We start from the raw sequence: 18,814 nt of genomic DNA, 5'->3' as shown, positions 1-18,814 counted from the left end.
TCACTGTCTAGCCTCCTGGAGGTGTCGTGGGACCAACTAGACGAAACACTGGTGAAAGGAGGTTCCCACCCGATGACCCCAAAGACATGCTAGTTATCACTGCTCATTGGTTTGTATAGTTAAGCCTTGCCATATTAGGTTATCATAGGGCTTAGGTTTTTCACTGAGTGTTGATCCTTTCTCTAGAGCACAAACTTCTTGTGTTTATTTGAATTCTTATGATCATCATCATGTCAATCAAGCCATATCATAACATAAAAACAGGTTTGCCAGACCTTGCTCAAGTGTGACAGGGTAATTTCAAGTGCCTGGTGGAAAGCTGTTAATCTACAGCCAGTACAATATTGCGCAGTACATGTCTTGTATCCACTGACTTACGGAGTCACTTACGGAGACACTAGCAGTCAAACAATGGAGACAGACACGCAGAGACTCAATCTGAAGAGGGAAGTGGGGATTATAGGAGCTGTATCATTCATTGCCGGCGTCAGTATAGGATCTGGGATTTTCATATCCCCCCAGTTTGTGATGTCCGCTAGTGGCAGCCCCGGGGCCAGCTTTGTTATATGGACTTGCTGTGGGTTGATAGCCATGCTGGCGGGACTCTGCTATGCTGAACTGGGCACAGTCACACCAGAGTCTGGAGGAGAGTTTATCTACATTCTGTGGACGGTAGGAAAAGTGGTGGCCTTTATGTTTGTCGTCAGCTTCGTCATTGTTATGAAGCCTGCCGCTGGAACAGGAATTGCCCTGAGTTTTGCTGAATACGTCTTGGCCCCCTTTTACAGCGGCTGTAGCCCTCCACAGCTGGTGCTGAAGTTGGTGGCAGCAGGAGCTATCATCGTGCTGAATTATCATGTAAGAGTTTCACTGTTTGTTGTTTTTACAATTACCTTGTATGCTCAACAAGTTCCTTAAATTACTTTATGGTTTACCATAAATTACAAAGATCTAATGATCAAGTGTGACAAATGAAAAGTTGAGAGATAATATACTTGGGCAATAAGCAATGCAGTCTTGCAGAATGGGTCAGTTTAAATGACAGAGGTTACCAATTTACCAATCACAGTAAGATATCAGAATTATATATTGTAAAGTGATTAGAATCTTGCGAGAAGAACTGTATACAGATTAAAGATTGCCTCCAGTGGCGCCCCCTCTTGTGTTATCAGACAGTTAGTTAGTTGTCTTGGCATAGCTTGTCAGGAACACTTTAAAGTTAGGCTTAATTTGGGCAAGGGAACAACTATTATTTATTGGCAAAGTTTTAAACTAACCTATATATACTTTAACAGCAAAATCGAATTTCTTAAATTCAGTTATGGCTTTTGGTTTTGATGTGCCACCCCAAGATTTTCAGTGGCTCTATCTGGCCAACACAAGGAAAAACGTCTGGGGTGGTCACTGTTGACTACAGCCTCTTAATCAGTGACTATCTGGCTACAAATCATTCTCAGAGGTGCTTTTATGAGCTCCCTTGGTAATTGATGTCTTATACATCTAAAATACATGGGACACGGTTGCAGTGTGACAAGTCTGCCGCAGCATGCCTGCAGCAGAGTGCTTGAGCAAGGTCTGGCAAACCTGTTTTTATATGATATGGCTAGTGGCAGCCCAGGGGCCAAGTGAAGCTGCTACACTGACCATGGAAGCTGTGCTTGCCCGTGCGGAATCAGGGACACGGTAGACAGCAAACTGGATATCATTTTAGTGGACAAGAGCAGAACGATAGAATTAGTTGAGGCCGGCTTAAAGCAATTCTGTGAAAATCTTAGCAAAAGGTTTTTAAAAAGATAGATGTAAAAGCCTATTTAGAGCGGAAAAGCCTATGTATTTGTTGTTCTTATGATCATCATCATGTCAATCAAGCCATATCATATCATAAAAACAGGTTTGCCAGACCTTGCTCAAGTGTGACTGGGTAATTTCAGGTACCTGGTGGACAGCTGTTAATCTACAGCCAGTACAATATTGCGCAGTACATGTTTGTATCCACTGACTTACGGAGTCATTTACGGAGACACTAGCAGTCAAACAATGGAGAGAGACACACAGAGACTCAATCTGAAGAGGGAAGTGGGGATTATAGGAGCTGTATCATTCATTGCCGGCGTCAGTATAGGATCTGGGATTTTCATATCCCCCCAGTTTGTGATGTCCTCTAGTGGCAGCCCAGGGGCCACCTTGTTTATATGGACTTCCTGTGGGTTGATAGCCATGCTGGCGGGACTCTGCTATGCTGAACTGGGTACAGTCATACCAGAGTCTGGAGGAGAGTTTATCTACATTCTGCGGACGGTAGGAAAAGTGGTGGCCTTTATGTTTGTCATCAGCTTTGTCATTGTTATGAAGCCTGCCGCTGGAACAGGAATTGCCCTGAGTTTTGCTGAATGCGTCTTGGCCCCTTTTTACAGTGGCTGTAGCCCTCCACAACTGGTGTTGAAGTTGGTGGCAGCAGGAGCTATCATCGTGCTGGCTATAGTTAACTGTCTGAGTGTACGCTTGGCTAAAACCGTCCAGATGGTTACCCTGGTTGTCAAAGTACTGGCACTGACAGTGATCACATTGGGAGGTGTTGTGAAGCTTTGTCAAGGACACACCGAGAACTTTGATAACGCTTTTGACGGAACAAATGCTGATGTCAGCTCCATTGGCATTGCTTTCTATCAAGGCTTGTGGTCCTATAGTGGGTGGAACACTCTGAATTATCTAACCGAGGAGCTGAAACATCCAGAGGTAAGAGTTTCACTGTTTGTTGTTTACACAATTACCTTGTGAGCTCAACAAGTTCCTTAAATTACTTTATGGTTTGCCATAAATTACAAAGATCTAATGATCACCTGTGACAAATGAAAAGTTGAGAGATAATATACTTCGGCAATAAGCAATGCAGTCTTACAGAATGGGTCAGTTTAAATGACAGAGGTTACCAATTTACCAATCACAATAAGATACCAGAATTATATATTGTAAAATGATTAGAATCTTGCAAGAAGAACTGTATACAGATTAAAGATTGCCTCCAGTGGCGCCCCCTCTTGTGTAATCAGACAGTTAGTTAGTTGTCTTGGCATAGCTTGTCAGGAACACTTTAAAGTTAGGCTTAATTTGGGCAAGGGAACAACTATTATTTATTGGCAAAGTTTTAAACTAACATATATATACTTTAACAGCAAAATCGAATTCCTTAAATTCAGTTATGGCTTTTGGTTTTGGTGTGCCACCCCAAGATTTTCAGTGGCCCTATCTGGCCAACACAAGGAAAAACGTCTGGGGTGGTCACTGCTGACTACGGCCTCTTAATCAGTCACTGTTTGGCTACAAATCATTCTCGGAGGTGCCTTTATGAGCTCTCTGGAGGTTGGGACTTGATGTCTTACGTCTAAATTACATGGGACACAGTTGCAGTGTGACAAGTTTGCCGCAGCATGCCTGCAGCAGAGTGCATCCATTATAATCAAGTGAATCTGCTACACTGACCATGGAAGCTGTGCTTGCCCGTGTGGAATCAGGGACACGGTAGACAGCAAACTGGATATCATTTTAGTGGACAAGAGCAGGATGGTAGAATTAGATGAGGCCAGCTTAAAGCAATTCTGCGAAAATCTTAGCAAAAGGTTTTTAAAAAGATAGATATAAAAGCAGAAGCGGAGTGGAAAAGCCCATGTATCTGTTGTTCTTATGATCATCATCATGTCAATTAAGCCATATCATATCATAAAAACAGGTTTGCCAGACCTTGCTCAAGTGTGACAGGGTAATTTCAGGTACCTGGAGGAAAGCTGTTAATCTACAGCCAGTACAATATTGCGCAGTACATGTCTTGTATCAACTGACTTACAGAGTCACTTACGGAGACACTAGCAGTCAAACAATGGAGACAGACACGCAGAGACTCAATCTGAAGAGGGAAGTGGGGATTATAGGAGCTGTATCATTCATTGCCGGCGTCAGTATAGGATCTGGGATTTTCATATCCCCCCAGTTCGTGATGTCCTCCAGTGGCAGCCCCAGGACCAGCTTTGTTATATGGACTTGCTGTGGGTTGATAACCATGCTGGCAGGACTCTGCTATGCTGAACTGGGCACAGTCATACCAGAGTCTTGAGGAGAGTTTATCTACATTCTGCGGACAGCAGGACAAGTGGTGGCCTTTATGTTTCAGGAGTAAGAGTTTCAGTGTTTGTTGTTTTCACAATTACCTTGTACGCTCAACAAGTTCCTTAAATTACTTTATGGTTTGCCATAAATTACAAAGATCTAATGATCAACTGTGACAAATGAAAAGTTGAGAGATAATATACTTGGGCAATAAGCAATGCAGTCTTACAGAATGGGTCTGTTTAAATGACAGAGGCTACCAATTTACCAATCACAGTAAGATACCAGAATTATATATTGTAAAGTGATTAGAATCTTGGGAGAGGAACTGTATACAGATAAAATATTGCCTCCAGTGGCGCCCCCTCTTGTGTAATCAGACAGTTAGTTAGTTGTCTTGGCATAGCTTGTCAGGAACACTTTAAAGTTAGGCTTAATTTGGGCAAGGGAACAACTATTATTTATTGGCAAAGTTTTAAACTAACCTATATATACTTTAACAGCAAAATTGAATTCCTTAAATTCAGTTATGGCTTTTGGTTTTGGTGTGCCACCCCAAGATTTTCAGTGGCCCTATCTGGCCAACACAAGGAAAAACGTCTGGGGTGGTCACTGCTGACTACGGCCTCTTAATCAGTCACTGTTTGGCTACAAATCATTCTCAGAGGTGCTTTTATGAGCTCCCTGGAGTTTGGGACTTGATGTCTTACGTCTAAAATACATGGGACACGGTTGCAGTGTGACAAGTCTGCCGCAGCATGCCTGCAGCAGAGTGCATCCATTATAATCAAGTGAAGCTGCTACACTGACCATGGAAGCTGTGCTTGCCCGTGCGGAATCAGGGACACGGTAGACAGCAAACTGGATATCATTTTAGTGGACAAGAGCAGAACGATAGAATTAGTTGGATATCATTTTAGTGGACAAGAGCAGAACGATAGAATTAGTTAAGGCCGGCTTAAAGCAATTCTGCGAAAATCTTAGCAAAAGGTTTTTAAAAAGATAGATATAAAAGCAGAAGCGGAGTGGAAAAGCCTATGTATTTGTTGTTCTTATGATCATCATCATGTCAATTGAGCCATATCATATCATAAAACAGGTTTGCCAGACCTTGCTCAAGTGTGACAGGGTAATTTCAGGTACCTGGTGGAAAGCTGTTAATCTACAGCCAGCACAATATTGCGCAGTACATGTCTTGTATCCACTGATTTACAGAGTCACTTACGGAGACACTAGCAGTCAAACAATGGAGACAGACACGCAGAGACTCAATCTGAAGAGGGAAGTGGGGATTATAGGAGCTGTATCATTCATTGCTCAATCTGAAGAGGGAAGTGGGGATTATAGGAGCTGTATCATTCATTGCTGGTGTCAGTATAGGATCTGGGATTTTCACATCCCCCCAGTTTGTGATGTCCTCTAATGGCAGCCCCGGGGCCACCTTTGTTATATGGACTTGCTGTGGGTTGATAACCATGCTGGCGGGACTCTGCTATGCTGAACTGGGCACAGTCATACCAGAGTCTGGAGGAGAGTTTATCTACATTCTGCGGACGGCAGGACAAGTGGTGGCCTTTATGTTCCAGGAGTAAGAGTTTCACTGTTTGTTGTTTACACAGTTACCTTGTATGCTCAACAAGTTCCTTAAATTACTTTATGGTTTGCCATAAATTACAAAGATCTAATGATCAACTGTGACAAATGAAAAGTTGAGAGATAATATACTTGGGCAATAAGCAATGCAGTCTTACAGAATGGGTCTGTTTAAATGACAGAGGCTACCAATTTACCAGTCACAGTAAGATACCAGAATTATATATTGTAAAATGATTAGAATCTTGCAAGAAGAACTGTATACAGATTAAAGATTGCCTCCAGTGGCGCCCCCTCTTGTGTAATCAGACAGTTAGTTAGTTGTCTTGGCATAGCTTGTCAGGAACACTTTAAAGTTAGGTTTAATTTGGGCAAGGGAACAACTATTATTTATTGGCAAAGTTTTAAACTAACCTATATATACTTTAACAGCAAAATTGAATTCCTTAAATTTAGTTATGGCTTTTGGCTTTGGTGTGCCAGCCCAAGATTTTCATACACGGACCCCTAAAAATGTTCTTACCAGTGGTTTGAACAAAAACCTATATCAAATAAACTTTGGTGTGTAAAGGGAAAAAATAATTGTCTTTAAAGAGAATGCAACTGGAAGTAATGAGCAAAGTCAAAGACAAACGGCCACACCACGCCTTGGTTTAGTGGCTGTTGAAGGCCAGGGTACTTTCATCTGCTGTTTTGACCAGTGCAGTTAATCTACAGCCAGTTCTGGGTATGTGCGTGTCCAGTATCCACTGTGAATGCCTTTGAGGAAGCAGCAGGTCTCAAACAATGGAGAATGACACACGGAGACTGAATCTGAAGAGGGAAGTGGGGATTATAGGAGCTGTATCATTCATTGCTGGAACCATGATGGGATCTGGGATTTTCATATCCCCCCAGTATGTGCTGTCTACTATTGGCAGCCCCGGGGCCAGCTTTATCGTATGGACTTGCTGTGGATTGATAGCCATGCTGGGGGGTCTCTGCTACAATGAACTGGGCACAGTCATACCAGAGTCTGGAGCAGAATATATCTACATTCTGCGGACGGTAGGAAAAGTGGTGGCCTTTATGTTTGTCACCAGCTTTGTCATTGTAATGAGGCCTGCCAGTGCTACAGGAATTGCTCTAAGTTTTGCTGAATATGTCGTGGCACCCTTTTACAGTGGCTGCACGACTCCACAAGTGGTGTTGAAGTTGGTGGCAGCAGGAGCTATCATAGTGCTGGCCATAGTTAACTGTATGAGCGTACGCTTGGCCACCGCCATCCAGGTGGGCTCCATGGTAATAAAATTGCTGGTACTGGCAGTGATCATATTGGGAGGTGTTGTGAAGCTTTTCCAAGGACACACCGAGAACTTTGATAACTCTTTTGAGGGAACAAATGCCGATGTCAGCTCCATTGGCATTGCTTTCTATCAAGGCTTGTGGTCCTATGATGGTTGGAACACTCTGAATTATCTAACCGAGGAGCTGAAACATCCAGAGGTAAGAGTTTCACTGTTTCTATTGATGAGTTCTAAAAATACAATCATACTGTTAGAAATCGAGAGATTATACTTATGCAGTCAATTGTGTGATCTACTAAGACTGTACATCTACAATCAAGAAAATACTTTTTTTGTCATTCATTGTTTATTGATTTTTTATGAGGCATACAATTATTCATTAAACAAAGTAAGAAATTCACTTTTGCCAGGTGCACCCTGGCCGCATCTTTTCCTTAGAACAGAAATTTAATATTAACCTGTTATCGCAGCATTAGCAAGTCACATAAATAAAAAAAGGCTTGACGCTAAATTTCGCAAAGCTGTCATGACTGTTTGATACACCAATAATCATGTCTGATAAGGGATTGCACAAGATAAGATTTGCGTTTGGAATCAAAAGCGGGATATACTGTTTACTACTACAGTGAATTTGATATAGAAATTAAGTAACACATTGACCAATATTTATTGTCTCTTAACCAGGATGACAATCTGTCTGAGATGTGTAAATTACAGTCTACAGGTTCTTTATCTGGTTGTTCCCTCTGTGAGGGTGATAACAGTGACAGTGTTTTTATCACCATCTCTCTGATTCACATTACTGTGGTGGACAAAGAACTTGAAGCCCTGAAAATCTTGGTGGGAAATTGGGTTGAACACCAGTGTAGCACTAGTATCAGGAACAAGGATGAGATCTGGTATTTTCATGTCCCCAGTTTGCATTGGCCTATGTGGAAAGCCCTGGAGAAAGTACGGTGATCTGCTCTCTCTCGGTAGATGTAGATATGTTTGTGGCGCTGTCCAGCAACGAGATTGGGACAGTCATTTAATTTGAAAGTCGAGAATGCATTAAAGTGCACTCAGCGCTCTTTGAGAACTCAAGGGATGACTTGTGATCAAGGACTTAGCTGTGACAATTTGTCACTGAGGAGCTGAAGACACCAGAGGTGAAACTATAAAGAGCTGGATTGCCCATGTGCGCTTAACTGAGTAAAAGATAGCATTATCTTTTTCCCCAAATACAATAGTCCCTCACGTCACCAGACCAATGATACCTCGTTAAAGATTATGCAGGGCAAAGCTGCCTCAAGGTGTGATTGTTTGCTGCAGTGGTGTTCTTATCTAACTGACAAAGCTGTGTTCTTGTCAGTGATGTTATCATGTGCATGTGTGTATTTTTATGGAGAAAAAGCGGGCCACCTAGGTTTTCAATCGCTGCAGACTTTTGTAGATGGATGTTAGGTAGTTATTTTTTATTCACTAGATGTTTGTAGATCTGGATTGTGTTTTTTTATGACCAAAAATTCTAATGGATAACTTAATACTACGCTGATTGTTTCGGGCTAAAGGCCAGTAGGTGGTCTACACCTGCTAAAAGTTAAGGCAATCATTTTCCAAGAACACATTTAATTGTAAAGATCCTTTGTCATAGAACATGTGAATGCTTATGCATCAACACGCTGCAGTGCACTAGCCAGTTATACTAAGTCATGACATGCAATGTAATTATAACCTTGTGGTTATGGTGGGAATTTGGGTCTTCAAAAGGAATGTCCTGTAAATCATTTCCCTTTTTTATGATTGTTGAATTTTTTGCAAGATAACACTTAGATGTAAACCCTATGGTAGTTCAAACAGAGTCACTGGCTTCAGTTGAGCCGGCAGGAGAAAAGAAGAGCAACAGGCATATGTAGACGATTACTAAGAGGCTGCAGAACCTTAATAGAGCTCATTTAAATCACTTTTGTTGTTGCTTTACAAACTTAATTTCTTATACTGTTGCCTCATTTGAAAATATTAGGGGCCAAAAAAATAAAAAATAAAAATGTTGGTGAGGAAAGCAGAAAATGGTGTCAGTGTCAGTAAATGTATACAACCTGCAAACGCAGTTTGGCTCCAGATGTTTACAACACTTCATGTATGGTAGGGGAGGCCAAACTACAGCCTGCGGGTCAACTGAGGCCTGCTGCCTGTTTATAAATGGCCCACAGGGATTTTTAGAAAGAAATTACAAAATGGCTTGAGCATATTTCTCATAAATTGCACTGTATGTACATTGTACACCCTAGTTTAAACACAATGTCGCTGTCATGTTGAAATACTACTGCTAGCGAGCCCTGTCGTTGCACTTCTTAATTTGAACATTAGATGTCGTTAGTTCACCCAGAGATATTGGATAAAGGAAATACCCCACCGTAGGCTTATCCAATGTTAAGAAAACGGTTACTCTTCCTGTCTCCTAAGTGGGCGTGGTTAGCTCTCCCTCCAATCAGAGCCTGCTTTATCCAATATCTCTGTTCTCATCCAGTATCTCTGACGTGACAGCTGGCCCACCCACAGTGCTGACTGAAAGTGACACTAGCTTACCTGTCTGCTTCCTTTGGGAATGAAAATACATTCTTCCTATTATTGCAGCCTATTGCTGCACAAAGCTTGGGCATTTTTTATTTATTACTAGCGGTAAATAACTGTTTATAAGCTAACTGTGATTTTGCGCCTGATTTTACTGCCTGTTTATCAAGATCACGAGATCTCGCGAGAACTTGTTTTCTGAGACGGACAGGGCTCAAACAAAGTTAACTTTCTCCTGATCTGTGCGGATGAAAAATGCAGATTTAGTGTCAGAATGTTGGTAAGATGTGTGGCTTGTGGAAAATGAACCCAATATTTACTGTAGTGACTATAGGGCGAAAGGATTGACTATAAATTGTGATCACGTTCATTTTCCTCATTGACAACAATACATTCAGAGCTGCCACAAGTCTCCTACGGGGGCGTGGCACTGATGTCACTGAATCAGGAAGTGAGCTGAGTGGGGTATCTCGCTTTAACCAATATCTCTGGTTCACCTACAATGATTGATCACTTGTCAATAAAAAACATGGCTACGGATATGAAAGAACAGAAGATAAATAAGTACTTTTTGTAAAATGTGGGCACTAATAAACTACCATCATGTCAAATGTTAAACGGTTTAGTCAGAATGTGTAGTAATTTTGATAAAAAAATCAAGGCTGAAAACCAGTATCAAAAGCCCATGACCTTTGATCCCTCAGACGGTCCTACATTAAAAACTGACATGATACAGGATATTACTACATGGGCTCAGGAACAATTTCGAAAACCATCGTAGGTAAAGTGAAGACCATGGGCCCTATTTAGATGGTCTAAAATGCAAAGCGCCAGGCGTGCGGCGCATGGGCGTGTCCCAGTCACTTGCTAGTTAGACAGCGCATTTTCAGACTGTGCGCCATGGCGGAGAGTCTAAAAGGGTTGGACTCATAGACAATATAAAGAGTAGACGCCGCATCGACCGCTACTGCCTATTGGCGCTGACAAGCCGTGGGGCCGCCATCTTGGACCGGTCACCCACTCCACTCAGTGTAATCTGTTTGGCAGGCACAATGAAGTGTCAGCGCATTTAATCAATCATAACTCGCTGAATACTAAACTGATTTTCATGCGTTTTTTTTTTTGCTGCAAACGTCATACATGTAGCTATGATACAGGTCACATGGTTCGGCGTATTTTAATATTCATAGTGGGCTTAACAGTAATAGAATATTCTGATATATGATATATGTGATGTATGATAGGTATTCTGCAAAACACACACTATATATATATATATATATATATATATATATATATATGAGAGAGAGAGAGAGAGAGAGAGAGAGAGAGAGAGAGAGAGAGAGAGAGACTCTCAAAACAGATATGTTAAAAATACTTTATTAAAAAAATAAATACATTTAACACACCAGTGTGTCTAGTTAAGGACAACACATCTTGTGTTGCTTTCAACACACTAAATTTCCAATTATACATACTTTGAACTTGATTCTTATAAGCCAAAGTCTTAGAAATATTAATGAAATTACATACAACATGAGCGTGCCTTTTCAAGGGACCATGCTTACTCTCAAATCTCATACACCATAACTTCAAAACTTTATCATCATGCGCCAATAGTGAGTCATAAAATGATGTTTTGGGGTGAGCGGCCTGTCTGGATAAAGAATCTTGAACAAATGGTGACACTAGGTGACACACAACTTACGCCACTGCCTGAAGCTTGGCAATAAGCTCCACAACTTTTGATCTCTTCCACCTGAGATGGGCATTTCATAAACATGCTCAAAGAAACAATAGACTGAATCGAGTTGGACAGGATATGCCACATTGCAAACCCATAAAATTTTGAACAACTTGTCTATGGCGCATGTCAAACCCTCATCTTGAAGTGGGATGGCGACTTTGTCATTCTTTGCCACGATGATGTACTGAGCTGTTGTACTGGGGTCTCCTAAACACACGAGCTTGGGCTGATGGACTCCCACTGCTGTTCAAAAGATCCCTCTGAGAGAGTATCAATATAATTCATATAGATAGATATATATATATAGAGAGAGCTCTTCATTAATGAGGTTCTTTTCCCTCAAATCCCCCAAAAGACTCTTCACTGTGGTCTTTGCCCTCTTTTCTCTGGCCATGGCGTTCTTCTTCTCTCGCTCCAGACTTTCCACTCTTGCTAGGGCTTCATTGAGTCTGGTCTTAAGAGAGGTAGGAGAAGTAGGCAAGGCATAGCCATGATCCTAGTAGAAAGAGGGATGAACATGGTTTGAGTGAAGTTTCACTTCACACACATCACGTTGACACCACTAGTGTATGGCCCACATTCTTTCTTATAGTCATCACCTGTCAAAGCCACTGCCAGCACCGTGTGTGTGTGTCTGTGTGTGTCTGTGTGTGTGTCTGTGTGTGTGTCTGTGTGTGTGTGTGTGTGTGTGTGTGTGTGTGTGTGTGTGTGTGTGTGTGTGTGTGTCTGTGTGTGTGCGCGCGCAGGAATGCATGTTCAACATGTCTTCAATTGTGTGTGTATGGGTTTATTTGTGAGTGTGTTTAATATGAGTGGCAGCAAACATTATTTGTGAGTGTGTTTAATATGAGTGGCAGCAAACAAGTGAGATTTTAATATGTCCAGGACCATTATGATATGATGTTTAAAGTAGAAATACTCACATCATTAGGCTGAGGTTGTGGGTGTGAGGTTGCAGTTTCTGGGGCATCCTGAGAGGCCACGGACAGGCTCTCTTCAGTTCTTCTGGAGGTAGATGTAGTCCTGCCCTTTTCTGGCTAAAATGAAGAAGCAGAATACTTGAAAAGAATATAGTATACAGGGATAAGTATTTCACCCTGCCCTGTGATTGATAATAGAATATTTACATTTATGAATGCTAATAGCCTTATGATGATACACCTACCCTTTGGAGGTGAACCGGTAAGCTGAAGATGGATGGAATAACACCATCTCTGAGTCGGACAATCTGACCTGTCCTATCAAAATCGTCCTGCTTCAAATGCTCACTGCAAAGCACGGATGAATCACTTGCAGTGAATCCTTCCCTCCTCAAAGCCACTTCCCACTTCTTCCTCACATCTTTGACTTTGGGAAACCTTCAAAATGAAAACGGGAGATTTGGGAGAGTCTACACAAAAACATTTTACAAAGGAGGTCAAGCTTATTTTCTTCCTTCTTCTTCCTATTTTCTTCCTATTTCTCTATTTTCTATCTTCCTATTTCCTATTATTCCTATTTTCCTATTTACTTCTTCTTCCTTCAAATTTCACAGAACCTTTCTTCAACAAAACTCCTATTTTGATGCATATCTGTTGATAATGAACCAAAGCTGCTGAAATTGTGAGTAAGCTTGTTTGCAATCTATTCTACAGTCAGATGTTCTGTTGTCTGTATTTTTAAGTAAGTGGGGTGGGTATGAGACATGAGAGGTATCTTACTTTTGTTGGGGTGAAAGAATTACATGTGAATAATACAGTCTGTGCCACCTGTGTAAAATTTGCTGGTCAATGTTATACCAGTAATAGTTGTTTAATTTCTACAATAGCATTCTTCTGTCAGTTGTAATCTAAGTCAGTGTTATGGAATATATGATTTATAAAGTCTCAGTTAGCCTTCATAGCCGGGTTAACACCACTAAACATAGCCTAGCTAACGTTAGCTGGCTACGATTTCGCTGGTGGACATAAATACAGTACAGTAATATTCTATTCACAAAATACAACCAATAACAATGTTCAGTCTTACTTGTGAAAAGTAATCCCCCGAGCCCTGTTTTCAATAGTCCGCCGATTTGAACAGGAATACGCCGCACAGTGCTCAGGCATCTTGTATCTTCTGGGTAGGATGACTGGTTCAAGATGGCGGCCACATTTCTTGCGCCCCAGCAGCCAATGCGGTGTCTACTCTTTATTATGTCTATGGTTGGACTTACTCTGTGAATTAGTCATGGGTGTGTTTTGGGTGTATCATTCAATAAGCCAATCAGAGTGTCACCTCTCATTCCCTTTAAAAGAGGCGCGATTGGAGCGCACGCCAGAGAGCTAGTTAGATGGTGGACCTACCAACTGGAAAGAGTGAGCGTTTTACAGCTGAGGAGACGATAAATGTATCTCTATATCGACTGTCCCGTCACATCTGATATCAGATCAAAGGGGATTGGCACCGTTTGGCACGTTTGGCACGCGTAATGGAAACCCAACCTGATTTGATTAACACAGCTGCAAACTAATAAGTTCACATCCCTCTCAGCCAGCCACAAACAGCCACAGCATCAGATAGGGAATAGGCTATATATTCAGCATCTGTCATCTTAGAAAAGCCAAAAGAAAAGAAACAGAGTGAGACTGCGAGAGAGAAAGAGAGAGCATGCACGCGCACGAGAGAAACGCTGTCAACAAATTGTAAGTTATTCAATTGTATTTTAACCCGGGAGGTTAGAGAGCCCAGCTCCCTCTCCAGCATCCTGAACCCCCCCGCCTGAAGGTCCAGGAAGGGCTGGTCCCGTGGCTGCACCCGGGCCGTCTGGTCTGGCTGCGCGCTGGCTGCGGAGCTGGGGTTCTCCTCCTCCTCCTCCTCCTCCTGACAAGATGATCTTCAGTTTTACGTTCTAAAAGCTTTTTTTTACATATACATTTGTACTTGTAGGGCTATAAGTTTACGTTTTTAGTACACAGAAGTTGGTTATTGTTGTGTTTATGTCAAAATAAAGTTTATCAAACGTTTTCACATCTTTGATTTTGTGATTTAGCCTACATGCCAAAATGATCACAATTCATTTGGGAAAGACAAGTTCATTTTACAGGCTATGCATCATCAGCCCGTGGAGGTCTGCTCGCAGTTCCATATATTCGGACACTGCAGCTTGGACCTCCTGGATTATGATGATCGTTATTACTGCGATTAGGTCATTCTGATTAATGACTGACCATTAAGACGTGTTTCTGATAAATATTTTAATGTGCACAATAATAACCCTAATCATATTTTTGTTATCTTTTGCATATGTGTGGCTGCTTCGTGTGTGTGAGCAGAGTGCACGCGCATTGTGCACCCGCCTAGAGACACATATTACTAACTTGTTAACAGCGAAATACTGCGCCGTTGACTTTAGACCAGGTTTTTGTTGGTCACTGGCGCATTTGCATTTTACGCCATCTAACTAGCAACGCGCCATGACTGTGCCTGACCACTTCTCATTTTTAGACCAACACACCCAGAGAAGCGCAAGTTCATTTGCTAATTAGAGGAGGGGGCGCAAGGCGTGAAAATGACAACTGCGCCTGCATCTAAATAGCAATGACACTTGCGACATGGATTATGCGCCCTCCGCCGTCCGCTTTAGACCATCTAAATAGGCCCGCATATCAACAACATCCAGAAATGGTGCTGACTTCACTGGGCCTGAGCTCATCTGAGATGGACAGACACAAAGAAGAAAAGTGTGCTGTGGTCTGACGAGTCCACATTTCAGATTGTTTTTGGAAAATCATGGACGTCGTGTCCTCTGGGCTAAAGAGGAAAAGGACTATCCAGATTGTTACCAGTGCAAAGTTCAAAGCCAGCATCTGAGATGGTATGGGGGTGTGTTGCATCATGGGTAACTTTTACATCTGTGAAGGCACCGTGAATGCTGAAAGGTACATACAGGTTTTGGAGCAACATATGCTGCCATCCAGATGACATATTTTCCGGGGAAGTCCCTGCGTATTCCAGCAAGACACTGGCAAGCCACATTCTGCACGTTATAATGGAGAGTCCCGGACCGTTGAGCAACTGAAGTTGTATATCAAGCGCAAATGGGAAAGAAATTCACTTTCAAAACTTCAACAATCAGCATCCAAACATGTTCCTGTTCCAACTTGATTGGAAAGTATTGCAGGCATCAAATTCAGAATGAGTGCACATTTACAAAAACAATAAATTTTAACAGTTGGAACATCATATATATTGTCTTTGTACTGTATTCAGTTGAATAAAGGTCACAAAGGACTTACAAATCATTGCAGTCTGATTTTATTCATGTTTTACAAAGCGTCTCAACATTTTTGGAATCAGGGTTGTACTTTGGAGTGACTCCTGGCTCAGTCCATTATACCAGAGTCAGTATTAAAGCTATCCATCATGCAAGCTGGTACACATTGACCTGAACATAAAAATTATATTGCCTTTTTTTCTTCCAGGTGAATCTCCCCAGGGCTGTTGTGATAGCCATTTCTCTGGTGACTGGCTTATATCTGCTGGTGAATGTGAGCTACCTGACGGTAATGACGCCAAAAGAGCTCATGTCCTCCAGCGCTGTAGCAGTAACCTGGGGGTAAGACAGCACCTGTATACATACAGTATTGAGGTAGACAGGTCCAGACTGGTAGTTTGACTTGCTGTTCCTGGTGTTAAAACGGCAAATTTTTAAAGTAGCATGAAATGAGTACTCCATTGATTTAACACTGCTCTCCTGTGACACTGCCGGACTCACAATTTTGTTTGGAAAAAAAAATCTAAATCCATTCACCTGAACCAGAGATGGTTTTTTTATTTCTCATGTCAGAACCTTGCGCCCCACAGTTTGGTTGGGGAATTGAGTGTGTAATGTTAGTAGTGGCTAATGTAGCCTCTAGCCTTAAACAGAGATTAGGAGAACAGATTTCACACAGCTCCCTCTGGAGCCACAAATAGCGACATACAACCTCTTTTATATATGCTGTAGAGACCTGTAAACAGACTTTGATGTGTCAAATCAGTGGAGTTCCCCTTTATTACCCTGGCTTTTGATTAACTCTGTCATCAACCTGGTGGAAAAGCACGTTAGCAGAGCTTACCATTCATATATTAGACAAAAATGACATGTACTTTACTTGAACACAGGAGAGTTCAGAAGTCAATGAGAAATTTAGAATTTTGAAAAATCTCTACTGTATCTAAGCTCTGTGTTGTACTTTCTATGTATAGCAGGTGGCTTTTGAAACTTGGGAGGGTTGCTGTTGCAGCTTTTGTGAGAACACCAACCTTTTTTCCACAGGAATAAAGTGTTAGGAAGCTGGGGATGGATCATGTCTGTGGCTGCAGCATTGTCTGCTTTTGGTTCACTGAACGGGACATTCTTCAGTGGTGGCCGTGTGTGCTTTGTGGCTGCCAGGGAAGGACACATGGTGAGAATCTTTACTTAGCATGCTCAGCATTAGACGTTTGTTGGAAGGCTTACTCACAGACTTGTGCTTGCTTTGTAGCCAGATATTCTGGCCATGGCTCACGTCCACAGGCTGACTCCATCTCCAGCTCTGATCTTCACCACTGTTGTCTCTCTGCTGGTGCTGATCCCTGGAGACTTCCAAAGTATTGTCAACTTCTTCAGGTGAAATATGTGTCTGCTTTGCATGTTTTTAATGTTGACAATTGTTCCTTAATACTTGTATAAAGAATGCTTGTGTTTGTCTCACTGTCTTCTTCACTGCTGTTGCCAGTTTCACTGCCTGGTTCTTCTATGGCATCACCCTGTCTGGACTTCTTTATCTTAAGATTAAGAAGCCGGAGCTCCCCAGGCCGTACAAGGTCAGTGTCACACACACAGCCACTCTTGAAACACCAACATTTGTCTTTTTGTTAACACAGCATGAGAATCACCATGTCCCTGTCTCTCCCTCTCTCTACAGGTTCCCATTATCCTCCCCATACTGGTCATCATTGTGGCCATATTCCTCGTGCTGGCACCCATCATAGACGATCCTCAGATTGAATATCTCTATGTGACTTTATTTATCTTAAGTGGAGCAATTGTCTACGTCCCCTTCATCCATTACAAGCTCTGCCCAGGACTGCTGACCAAGTTAACAGTGTTCCTGCAGCTGTTCTTAGAGGTCGCCCCTGCAGAGAAAAACCTGTGATTTGGGCAGAAGGAAAAGTTGTGCTTCCAGTTTGTTTGTTTGCTTGTGCTTTTTAACTGCACCCACTTTTTTTTGCCAGTGACACAAATGAAACTTTTCAGTTTACATTCAGTAGCCATTTTTTGTTACCTCCCAACTGGTCAGCACTTTTGACTCTTTGAATTTTAGCCATCGCATACACACTGTTTTATTTGCTGATGTTCATAGTCGTTTTAGAGAGCACATTTGAAAAGAAATATAATTGAGAAGTAAATCTGTCATGTCAATTTATTGCCAAAAATGTAATATGACTATTTTATAAATCTTTAATTTATGTTTGCTGTGCAACAGTAGGTGGCTGGACAGAGTATGCACTTGTACAACTGAAGATTCCTGTTATTGTTTGTTTTTGTAATTTCCATTTCAGTTTATAATAAATGTTTATTTGCAAAATGTTCCAGATGAAAGATGCATATAAAAAATATTTTACATGAAGAAACTTTTTTTACCTAATATCTTTTCTTGAATGATACAATATTTTGATTTTGGGGAGTAAGATGAGTTGTCACTGACAGACACTTGCACAAGATATAAACACTGGCTGTTCTCCAAACAAACTGATACCAGAGTGAGAAAGCGCACCATAAACTAAATGCTGCAGTGAGGTTAGTCACAACATTGCAGCTCTGAGGTGCATGAAACAAAAACAACGAAAGAATCAAACTGCAGCATCCTTTGTCATTCATCATAGTTTTAAAGAACTATATGTGATTTTAACATGATACATCAACAACTTTGCTCTGGAAAATGGCGTAGCTGCGTTCCACATCTCATACTTTTTCTTTTTACTTTTAGTAGGTGCTGCAGCTGCCCTTAAGAAATACATACTGTTGCATGCAGTATGCACACAATCAGGACATACTGGTTTGACTTAACATTACACCCTGAACTTTGACCTTCTTGCACATATATCTGTGACCTCGGAGATAAAACAAAGCACCATTCACTGAGCTCACCAGAGACAGAGGTCAACCAGGAGAGCTCTGCAGTTGTTACTTTGCAATGTAGTTTTAACTTTTAAATTACAACTGCATACACTGTAGATTCTATCATATTTTCACAACAGTAAAATTACACTTGCATTTTTTTATTTTTTATAGTTGTGTCCTTTTGTTGTTGGTAATCTCTGAATATTTTGTCTACTTAGACAATTAATATTCTTATTATTACTTCTGGCTGATCATCAGTCAAATGAATGCACTCATTGGTCATTGCAGCTTTTGAGCTGTCAGCAAGTTGTCATCTGTCTGCGGCTCAGTCCATGTGACACACCTTCCACTGCAGAGAACTGTGGGTCAGAATAAGCATGCTGGCTTGCATATGGCAAAATGCATGCAATTTTCTGGCATACTATA

At 41.5% G+C, this 18,814-nt stretch overlaps 2 protein-coding genes across 4 annotated transcripts in view; one reads left to right on the top strand and one right to left on the bottom strand.

Annotated features, from left to right (window-relative positions):
- zmp:0000001267 (b(0,+)-type amino acid transporter 1) overlaps window positions 1–17,862 on the top strand; it is a 36,624-nt gene extending 18,762 nt beyond the window's left edge. The window contains exons 1-6 of one of the 3 annotated variants that reach the window (XM_050062078.1): window positions 2,061–2,736; window positions 15,723–15,856; window positions 16,559–16,688; window positions 16,767–16,891; window positions 17,001–17,088; window positions 17,190–17,862. In XM_050062078.1, the coding sequence (XP_049918035.1) occupies window positions 2,155–2,736; window positions 15,723–15,856; window positions 16,559–16,688; window positions 16,767–16,891; window positions 17,001–17,088; window positions 17,190–17,420 (1,290 nt within the window). In that variant the 5' untranslated portion in view covers window positions 2,061–2,154 and the 3' untranslated portion in view covers window positions 17,421–17,862. Of the gene's footprint in view, window positions 1–2,060; window positions 2,737–5,740; window positions 7,180–15,722; window positions 15,857–16,558; window positions 16,689–16,766; window positions 16,892–17,000; window positions 17,089–17,189 lie in introns of those variants that run through there. The other 2 variants (XM_050062076.1, XM_050062077.1) reach the window with 2 other exon arrangements.
- On the bottom strand, window positions 11,412–14,178 carry LOC126401037 (THAP domain-containing protein 6-like). Its single transcript, XM_050062080.1, has 4 exons — window positions 13,288–14,178; window positions 12,442–12,638; window positions 12,204–12,313; window positions 11,412–11,776 (listed from the first exon to the last, which is right to left on the bottom strand). The coding sequence occupies exons 1-4, from the start codon at window positions 13,365–13,367 to the stop codon at window positions 11,552–11,554; spliced, it is 612 nt and encodes a 203-aa protein (XP_049918037.1). The 5' UTR covers window positions 13,368–14,178; the 3' UTR covers window positions 11,412–11,551.
- Window positions 17,863–18,814: the final 952 nt, after the last annotated feature.

This window comes from Epinephelus moara, chromosome 14, assembly GCF_006386435.1.
Source record: "Epinephelus moara isolate mb chromosome 14, YSFRI_EMoa_1.0, whole genome shotgun sequence".
In the NCBI taxonomy this organism is placed as follows: domain Eukaryota; kingdom Metazoa; phylum Chordata; class Actinopteri; order Perciformes; family Serranidae; genus Epinephelus; species Epinephelus moara.
Note: the sequence above shows the minus strand (reverse complement) of the source record. Positions and strands in the feature narration are given on the sequence as shown.